Source organism: Crocodylus porosus, unplaced genomic scaffold (genome assembly GCF_001723895.1).
Source record: "Crocodylus porosus isolate Cpor-Errol unplaced genomic scaffold, CroPor_comp1, whole genome shotgun sequence".
Lineage (NCBI taxonomy): Eukaryota > Metazoa > Chordata > Crocodylia > Crocodylidae > Crocodylus > Crocodylus porosus.
This window is the reverse complement of record NW_017728939.1, coordinates 5,079,882-5,090,480: the sequence shown is the minus strand read 5'-3', so window position 1 is coordinate 5,090,480 and position 10,599 is coordinate 5,079,882. Positions and strand designations below refer to the sequence as shown.

The window sequence follows — 10,599 nt, the reverse complement described above, 5'->3', positions numbered from 1 at the left end:
GCCGCCATGGAGGCGCTGGGACCCGGTGAGTGCGGCCGGGGCGCTGAGGGGCAAGCGCGCGCCCGTGCGGCCCCCGGAGACTCGCCCCTCGCGGGGCTCGCGGCGCAGGGGTGCTGGCGGTGCCTGGTGCCACGGTCCCGCTCCCCAGTCGGTTGTGATACGACGCGGTGGGGTTCATCGTGCGGTCAAGCGGCACTTGGGGACACGGCATGTGTGGTCAGGCTGGGCGGATCGGCGGCCGCCCAGCGCGCGGCGTGCTTGAGATGCGACACGGGCGGGCAAGCTAGGTGTATTGTGAGGTCCAGCTGTTTGTGACGTGACACGCGTGGCAAGGCGGGGTATATCGCGTGGTCACCCAGTGGATAGTGTGATCCAGATGTGGCACCCGTGGCCAGTAATGGTTTTTTGTGCATTCAAGTAGCAAGCGGCACAGCCGTGACATGGCCTGTGTGGCCGGGCTAGGCCCATTGCACCATCGACCAGCAAATGACACAATCGTGACGTGGCACGCGTGGCCGGGCTAGGTGTATTGCGCTGTCAACCAGTGAATGGCATGATCCAGTAATGGCACGCGTGGCTGGGCTAGGTGATTTGTCCGTTAAATGTGTGATAGTTACTTTGCACATGTGGCCAGTGTAAACTTGTGGTGCAGTTCACCAGCGAACTGCATGATGCATGTAACATGTGGCAGGGCCCTCTGCTTCAGTGGGCGTGTTCGGTGACGTACCCGGGGGAGGTGGGTGCAGGTTTGTTGCTGCTCACCCGTGGGTCTGCATCTGGGTTAGGTGCCAAACCAGACCCAAGTGTTGCTAAGCCATGCTCTGCCGTCAATTTTTTTTTTTTTAAAGAGGAACTTCAGTGAGTTGCTAAACTTCACGAGGAGATTCACATGAACCCGGATGGCTTCCTGTGCTATGGGGCACCCAAACCACTGCTGGGGCTCTTTGCCTAGACGCATGCCTCGCTGGGGATACGTGACCCCAGCGGTCTTTACTGCCCGGAGCAGTGGGGCTGGACGAGGTCCCTTCCAGCCCTAAACTTCTCTCAATCTAGACATTCGGTCTGCACTGGGATCTGTAGCAGAGACCATCCGGAGTCCTTAGCCAAGGAACTGTCACTCTGTGGAAGAGGAACAGTTTGGTAGCAGAAGCAGGCTTTTGGATTTCAGAAAACTAGCGTACATGCTGTACAGGCTTATTGGAAATATATTGCATAAATAAACACTGTCTATTTTTGAAGCTGGGCCACTATGAAAAGAAGCTTCAGACTATAAATTTAAAAAGTGCCTGGGCTTTAACCCAAAAAACAATTGACTTTGCAGCTAAATGTATTTTCCTCCCCTCCCCCCCCCATTTGGAAAATTATATTACATGAAATTACGGTTAAGTATTAAAATGTGTACAAGATAAATGTCTTCGCTTTGGTGAGGAAGTGTATACATCAGTTCCAGAATATCTTCCCTAATAGATGTGCATGCTCAGGAGACCAAAACATCTACAAATTCTGACTTTTGGTGAAATGCCAGCCTTCTCTGGAAAACCAAATCTATCCTCATCAATTCCAGATAAGGGGAGTTTGTTTGCAGGCGGGTTGGTGGAGGTGTTATTTTGAATGTTTGCAGTCTATTAATAGGGCTGCAACATAAAGTCACTACCTTCCTACTTCAGAAATAAGTCCTCTTCTATTTGTGTAGAAATGCTTCCTGTCTGTGGTAAGTGGGCTGGTTGGACTGCAGTTGACAACATGGCAAGAAAGCTAAAGCAACAGTGTAAGTGATACAGATACAAATAGATCCTACTGAAGCTGAATGGACAAAATTCAAATTACAGTCACAAGTTATACAAATTGTAGCGAAGCCCTAACTTTGTCCAGGAAATGGTATTTAATTTGTTAATTCTCAGCTTTGGCGCTCACTCAAAGACATTTTATTGTCATTTCTTAACAAAACTTGTTGATACCAAAGAAGGCAAACGGGTAAATATAGTTGTCATTTAATCTCTTTGAGCCGGTCAGCGCCCACAAAAGCTACGCAACTTCAGACTAATTAGCACAGGATTAATGGATCATCTCTCTAGTATCCGAATAAGCACAGCAAACTTTGATTGCCCTTGATGATTCACACTTGTCAAGATAACTGCGCTTTTAAAATAGCAGTAGTAATCTTTCTTAAGTTTAACTATGGCACTGCACACTGTCTTTAAATGCAAACCAGCGTTCACACAGCTATGATGCCTGTGGTGTGTAGCATGTTAGCTGTCTACTACGAAGCCAGCGTGCTACTCTGTACAACTTGGGAGAACGGATGTATCAGATGGGCTATATATACCTGGTGCATCATCCTCTAAGTATGACTAGTACATAATGTTCTGACGTTGATACTCTCAGTTCTGTCATTTACATTGGTAGCTCTAGTAAAGGTTCGGGAGCCCCTAAATCAAATGTCAGTGGGATCTGGAATTGAGTTTTGATTACAAATCTCTTTTTGGTTGCACCTCTGTTTCTTCCCTTTGCCCCCCCCCCCCTTTTGTGTTTAATTTAGCACTTCTGTATTTCAGTCTTTTGACTGAAAAGGATGCTGTTATGTAAAATCCAGTTAAAAAAAGTCTTTAAAGCCAATACTGATAACACGTTTGTCTTAAGCTGTCCCAACTAACGTTTTTGTGGCTTTACCTTCCAACTTTTCTGTTTTTTGTATGACTACACTAAGTGCTGTCAAATGAACAGGATATACTGAAAAAGAGATTTGTTCAGTTCCTTCCAGGTCAGGTGTTACTGGCTTAAAAAGAATAAGAATGATATAAAACTGATTTTCAAATTAAATGCCTCCCCCCCTCCCTTTTTAATAATAATTTCAGTTTTACTTTAGCACCTTGAGAATATTAGCAAAGATTACATTGGCTAGTTAGTACTTATGCGTGTCTTTTCTTTAAGCCTGTGCTATTTTTTTTTTTTGGTAGAAATAATTTTAATAAATGTTTTCTAAACACTTCATAATGTAAAATGTTACTTTGACCAGTTCTGTTAACAGTTTTGTTAAAGGTGTATTGGTACTATTTTTTTTAATCGCACAAATATCTCATGAAAAGATGCCACACAAAACTCTTGCCTAGTACATTTTCTGGACCGTGATGGCTATGGCAACACTTCAACCCTATGAGACTATTTTCTTGTAACACAAAGCTTTGCCTTCTTGCCGTGCCATTACATCTTGGTTGTAGGAAAAGTACTATTTGTTCTTAATTTCAGTCCTTGTCTTGCAATTTGAAATTGGCTTTTGTTTTCATCAGGCTGACTAGGATTTTACTATTAAAAATATACTATTTATGTAGTGTAAGGGAAATTACAAGCTAATTTTCGATTTGGTCCTTTCTAAAAAGATACGCGCATCTTATTTCTTTTTTAAAATAACAATAGTCTCAAATTCCAAGTTGGATCTGTTTTCAAACAAAAATGGGGCCTATGTTACTTGAACATGCCCAGGAATAGCAGTTGCTGAAATCCTAACTCTGAGCATAATGCATAAGAGCCTGTAATGGATTCAGTAAAATAAACTTTCATTGCTGTTGACTAACTAGCAGGCAGAGTACATATATCTATTGTATGTGTGTGTGTGTATATATGTACGTGTGTGTGTATATATATATAAATTGAATCCCACGTAGGACTTTGGTAACTTAATAAATCACAGTCTTGAAGTAACTGTCACTAGGACTTTGAGGATGAATTACAGCACTAAAGTGTGTATGTTTTGGGCATATGTTGTTCTTCTTGTTGTGGAAATCATTTAGAGCTCTCAAAGAGCTATGGAGCCACTCAGAGCACTTTCATTTGCAACCTGTTTAAGCCACTTCAGACTGTGCTCTTTAGCTCATCCCAAGGATTTTTCAGTCCACTCACAGTCCTGTACACAGGTAGGAGGCCACTGCTTTGCAAGTACATCTCAACTATATTTCTTTGACTTCCACAGGGCCTCCAGCAAGCCTCTTCCAGCCGCCCCGTCGCCCCGGCCTGGGAACTGTTGGGAAACCCATCCGCCTCTTAGCCAATCATTTTCAGGTTCAGATCCCTAAAATTGATGTTTATCATTATGATGTGGATATCAAACCGGAAAAGCGGCCCCGAAGAGTAAACAGGTAGGAATGCCCTCTTAGGACTTTTAAGAATCACTAACATAAAGAAACTTTGTTTTGGCACTTCTTCAGCTGCTTTTCATCTTAAATATGCTATGTAGGTAGTGGTTGCTTAATTTCACAATACCTGTGATGCAATATTTTTGTTGAAGAAAGCTATATTGAAGCTTTTACAATTGGACTGTAGGAGTGGGAAGCTCTGCAAAATAGGGAGCGGTCCTACCTTGGCCTTCAGGCAGCAGATCATCTGACCAGCTAGCATTTTTTCCCCCTCCATCTCTAATTTAACGCAGAGTGAATTTTGGTAGCTGCTGTTTATTCTTGGGATGGTTTTATGCTCTGTTCTGCGTGTACATTTCCTCTAGGTAAGTTCCGTAGTCTCTGTTCAGGTGTAATGGATATACTACTAATCTGGATATATGTCACATTAGGTGGGCTTTTGTCTCTAGTAGGCTGCCGATTAGAAGAGAATGCAGATATGGTCAGTTACCATAATTGAGCTTGCACATGGCTGACTTTTTTTTTTTCCTGTTCTCCAAATAAACTAAGTATTTTCGCTTCTCCTTAGAGAGGTAGTGGATACTATGGTGAGACACTTCAAGATGCAGATATTTGGTGATCGGCAGCCGGGATACGATGGAAAAAGGAATATGTATACTGCACACCCATTGCCAATTGGGCGGGACAGGGTAAGTACTATCATAAAAAAAAAAATCTTTGCAGAAATAGTAAGACATTGCTGTACTGAGGCTGCTGCATGGCTTTATAAGGTGGGCTGGGATCCATACAGTGTTAAGATACTGATTCTGTTGTACTTGTTACCGTGGTTCAGACACCCATGTTCAGTGGCAGTAGGAGTGATGTGGGTGGGTATTCTATGAATTGCACTCTGTTTTCTCTTGGATCTCTCTAAGACCTAGCTCTTATATTTGATTTACACCCTCAAGGTGAATTTCAGTATGTAGTGAGGTCTTGAGTCTGCAAAGCAAAATTGCATTTAATGACAGGAACTTCCTTGATCTTAAAAGGTTGTTACAACCACAGAAAGGGCAGCAGTGTTGGATGCTTTGCTGTTGAATTACATAGCAGTTGTAGCCAGCAAGGGTGCTGTTCTGGTGGGACTGGGTTTATTGGGCATGTCCTAACATCCCATAAGTGATGGCTGCCAGGGCACATGCATGTTCTAGCAACAGCTAAATTAACACAGCAAGACTTGGCATTGAAGTTCAAAGTCATCATTTTTCAAGTATCCTTGTTGTGAATAATGTGACTTACTAAAGCAGTAAGGCCCTTTGAATCATCTAATATTACTGTTTTACTTTTTCCATTTGTCAGTTTGGATAAAGAGAATAATTTAATTTTTTTTTAATGTTTTAAACTTTTTAGGCTGCCAATATTCCTTGGAAAAAATTGAATGCAGAGCAAGGAATGTTTTCATTAAATGATCAGCTTATAATGGAAGCTTTTTTTCTTAATATTGGATTTTGTAAGATTGAATAGTTCCTTAATACTAACTTGTCTGATACTTGTATTATAGTAGCAATAACAAGTGGTTTTAGGGCTCCAGTGTTCTAGGTACTGGGCAAAGATGCTAGAAAAGAATCAATATTCCGAGAAGTTTATAGTTTAAAGCAGGGGTTGACAGTCCCTGGCATGCATACCAGAGGGAGCATGTGAAGCCATTTAACTTGACACACCGCAGCTGGCCTGGGGTCTGGGCAGGCCCTTTGTACCAGCCGTGGAGCCCAAGCTGCTTGCAACAGGTGTTGGGGAGGCTGCAACCAGCTGTGCCAGGGTCTGCGGAGGCCCAGCCTGGCCCATTGCCAGTGATGGGTGCATGTATCCCTTGGGGAAGCTGGCAGGGAAAGGCCCAGGACTATGCTGCCGCAGCAAGGATCAGACCCCCTGCAGCTCCCCTGCCATCCACCCCGGCACACCAACATCTTGTAAGTCAAGGTTGCAGGAGTTTGAGGCACTCTGCCCAAAAATGTTGCTGACCCCTGGTCTAAAATATGTTAAAACCAGGGGTCAAGGTTGGAGCAGGCATGTGATGTATACAAGCAAACTGATCAGGGTGATGGACTTGCATGATTTTTTCCTGGTTTTAATTTAAAAAAAAAAAAATCTTTTAATGATGCTTGTATCTGATGTGGGAAATGGCAACAAAGGAAATGGTTAAACGAGAATGAGAGGGAAAAGGAACATGAGCATAAAGTGTATGGATCAGTAGTTACCAGATATTTCCAGTGTTTCTTGTTTGTTTCTCACCTGTTTTCCAAGGCAATTGGTGGGCTGCTTTTAAATGTTGATCTTTATGAGAATACATGTTTTCAGATTATCACCTTCCTGAGAGCCTTGTATTTACAACTTTTTAATTTAAACAGCACCTAAAGACTCTTACGGTGTCTTAGTAGTTCTTAGCTATGTGGCAAACAGAAGTGCATCCCAAAAAAGCCCCGATTTGAGTAAAACCTGTGTACTGCCAAGTGTCTTGAGAAACTGAATTCAGTTTCCTGTCCTCTCTGAGGGTCAGATAAGAAATTATACAGATGCAGAACTGAGTCCTGTGCACTCTATGGACTAATTAAAATACTTATTGGGTACCACTCTGAGTCTCTACAGAAAGTGCTTTACATCTGTAAGTTATCTTTTGATCTTTTCTTCCTGTATTGATGAAAGCGTGGTGTTGACTGGCTCCAAAGAAAGTCCAGTTCTTTGAAGTCTCAAGTACCTGTAGGAGGTCAGGAAGTCCCTGCTGTGTTGCCAGCTTCCTACGACTCCTGATACTGTGGGTGAGAAACAAATGTTGATCATTGCTTAAGATTTGGATCTCACCATATGAACGTGTACGTGAAAATTAGGCTGATATAAACAGAGCCTCTGTCCTGGAGGGACTAAATCATGCAGTTTTACATTTTTATACAGTGAAGTTTGTTTACTATAAAGGTCCCTTAAATTATTACATCCTGGTTGAGATGCCTGTTCTGTAGACTCAAAGCAAGTCTACGAGAACAAGATGAATAATATACCATAACCTTGGGCTAAGGTACTCATTGTGTTATCATAAGTTTGTGCTTAATCTTGCTCTGGTTATTCAGGTGGATATGGAGGTCACGCTTCCAGGTGAGGGGAAGGACCAGACATTTAAAGTATCAATTCAGTGGGTGTCAGTGGTCAGCCTTCAGCTGCTTTTGGAAGCTCTGGCTGGACATTTGAATGAAGTTCCTGAAGACTCTGTGCAGGCTCTTGATGTAATTACACGACACCTTCCTTCTATGAGGTGGGTACTACTGATTGAGCTCTTCCTAATTGTGCCCATTTGTTACAATTAGTACAATGATTCACTGCTCCAAACTAAACTACACCACTCTGAGGGGATCTGTTGTGTTTTTTTTGGCCTTTTTGATAGAAACTTGCATTAGAGGAGTAAGTGTCATGTGAACACAAGCCTTGTGGATCTTGTCTGTGGTTCCAACAGTGATTTTTCAGTGGCATTTCTAGCTTGTTTATTTGTAGAATTCAGATGTGCTTCATATGTTAGCTTTAATTAACAGGAGTGCACCGACAGAGGTTTTTTGGGCCGATACCAATGGCCGTTTTTTTTAAGGGGTCTTATCGGCTGGTACTGATCCAGTTGCTGATATGTGGACCGGCACCTTGGAGAGCAGCCTGGTCCAGCTGGCAAGTCTGTTTGTTGGGGGAAGGAAGGGGTGTGGGGGGGGCAGATCAAGGCCCCTATGGTAAGGGAAGGAGCGGGGCAGGGGCAGGCACTGCCCAGCCAGGGCAGAGCACAGGACAGCTGTGAGTGGCTTGTCTGGGAAGTTGCGGGGGAGACTCTTACTGCTGTGCACATCATGGGAGGCATGGGGCAGGGTGGGCTGCTGCTGTGGGCTGGAGCCAGGATGGTACTGGACTGTTCCTGGCAGGGGGTTGGGCTGGGCTGTGCTTGGGATGGGAGGCAGCAGTGCTGGGGCAGGGGGCTGCAGCCACCCCAAAATTCGCCGTAGCCCCCTCCCAGCGTCGCTGCCCACCTTGTGCACAGCCTGGTCCATCCCTTTGCTGGGAAGAGCCCAGTGCAGCCCCAGCCCACAGCATCAGCCTGCCCTGCCATGCGTGGAGATCTGGGGGCACACGCCCCCCCATGCCCTCCTGGGGTGCACGGAGAGGCGGGAGCTGCTCCCGGCTCCGTCCCACATCTCGCCCCACCCTGACTGGGCAGCATCTATCCCAGCCCCACTCCCTCCCTCACTGCAAGGGCCTCTATCTGACCCCTTCCCCATAACAGACTTACCAGCTGGACATTGGCAGGCTGTGCTCTTGTGTGCTGCACTGTGGCTGCGCACGTGCATAGGGACACTTATCAGTGACATTGACAGTATTGGCAATCAGCTTTTTTTGGCTGATAATTTTCCTTATATCAGTGCCGAGCCGATGTGGGACCAATGTATCAGTGCACGTCTATTAATTACTGTTGGTAGAATGCTATAGAAAAATTTAGTTAATTTTTAAATGCTATTGAAATGAGTGTACAAGGAACGTTGGAATCCCTGTTGCATTCAGCAGGACTTTAATGAACGCCTCACAAGCTGAGGGAGTACAATGAAGGGAATGATTTTTAAGTGTTAACTCTTCATGTTTCATCAGATACACACCTGTGGGTCGCTCCTTCTTCTCTCCTCCGGAAGGTTACTACCACCCTCTGGGTGGGGGTAGGGAGGTTTGGTTTGGATTCCACCAGTCTGTCAGGCCTGCCATGTGGAACATGATGCTCAATATTGATGGTATGCAAGAACTTCCATATTTAATCCCTAAGTGAGTTTTCCCCTTTCATCAAAATTAAATATCCTCTCCTCTTTTTTTTCTTTTCCTTATTTCATCTCAGTATCAGCAACTGCATTTTATCGTGCTCAGCCTATCATTGAGTTCATGTGTGAGGTCTTGGATATTCAGAACATCAATGAACAAACCAAACCTCTTACAGATTCCCAGCGTGTCAAGTTTACCAAAGAAATCAGAGGTAAATATTGGATTTAAAGCTGCTTCTGCAAAATATTGGGAACCCTGTGAACAGTTTACATTGTCTTAACCAAAAGAGTTCATGGCCTGGGAGCACCCAAGAAGCTGGCCTTTTCCTTGTCACTCTGGCCTTTTTTTTTTTTGCAGTTCAAATTGACTTCTATTATAATAATTCGATGACATCTGGTGTCTTTCTTCTTGGGCTCTCAGGTCTAAAAGTAGAGGTGACCCACTGTGGTCAGATGAAGAGAAAATACAGAGTTTGCAACGTTACCAGGCGACCAGCCAGCCATCAGACGTATGTACACGATATCTTAACTATGTGTGAGAGAGAGTGTAAAAGTAAAACTGAAGTGCATTCATTTTTATGAGGGTAGCCGATTCAGGAGCTAAAATATTCATGTAGCTTCTAAAGTAACTCCTGAATGCATTAAACTAGTTGGGACAATGCCTGTCGGCTCAGACTGCAGCTTGACTTTCCCACCATATTTAACTGTTAAAGATGTGCACTGGCTTTTAAATAAGCCTAGCTTAAAGCAGGGGTGGGCAAAATGTGGCCTGCAGGTTGGATCTGGCCCACTAGCTGATTGTCTACGGCCTTCAGCTGCCCCTGGACTGCTCCGAATGGGGCTGAATCCTCCCCGGAATGGCTCATGCACTGTTCCTGCCCGTGCCTGCCCCGTGCCCACTGTTGGCTCCGGTCTGCATGCATAGTGCTGCTGCTGCTGCAGCCGCCTGGGTACTGCTTGGCTCCCCTCCGCTTTCAGCAGTGACTCCTCGTCTTCCTGTCCCTGCCGAGCCACTCCAGGGGTGTGGGGAAGCTGCAGTTTGGTGGCTCCTGCCCCAGCATGTGGGGCTTCAGCTCCAGACTGCCTTGCGCCCACCCAGCATGATGAGCAGCCACCTGCGGGTGGCCAAGTGGGTACAAGGTTGTCGGGAGCTGGAGCCGCCCGGCTGCAGGTTTCCCCTACCTCCTGCCTGGAGTGATGCAACAGGGACAGGAGGAGGAGGAGCCCCTGGAGGTGGGGGGGAGCCAAACAGTACCCAGGCAGCTGCAGCAGCAGTGGGAGCAGCCCCGCCAGGAAGCTGTATGTGCGGGCTGGGGCTGGGGCAGTGCCTTTGGTTGGTGCAGCTGGGAGCGCAGTGAAGGCTGCATGCGGAGCTTGGCTCCTTGCAGAATGTCATGCAGGCAGCTGTGGGCTGCATCGGGGAGTGGGGACAGAAAGCACCCTTGTCCCCCCACCCCAGGCCAGCTCCCAGGACCTAGTATGCAGGCAGCCCCTACACACATGTGCACCCTCCTCACATAATATACAAGAGTAAGACATTATTTGAGCTATTATGCAATCGCCTCTATATACATTACTCAAAAAAACATAAATCGGGACAAAAAATATTTTTTGAAGTAAAATTAAAATATATTATGTTAGATGTTTGATTTTTTTTTTTTAGT

General features: G+C 45.2%; 1 protein-coding gene across 1 annotated transcript in view; it reads left to right on the top strand.

The window, feature by feature from the left end:
• The first annotated feature begins 6 nt into the window (after nt 1-6).
• Nucleotides 7-10,599, top strand: part of AGO4 (argonaute 4, RISC catalytic component) — a 30,443-nt gene continuing 19,850 nt past the window's right edge. The window contains exons 1-7 of the mRNA XM_019547734.1: nt 7-25; nt 3,968-4,133; nt 4,699-4,819; nt 7,229-7,410; nt 8,775-8,911; nt 9,013-9,147; nt 9,357-9,444. Coding sequence (XP_019403279.1) covers nt 7-25; nt 3,968-4,133; nt 4,699-4,819; nt 7,229-7,410; nt 8,775-8,911; nt 9,013-9,147; nt 9,357-9,444 — 848 coding nt within the window. The remainder of the gene's footprint in view (nt 26-3,967; nt 4,134-4,698; nt 4,820-7,228; nt 7,411-8,774; nt 8,912-9,012; nt 9,148-9,356; nt 9,445-10,599) is intronic.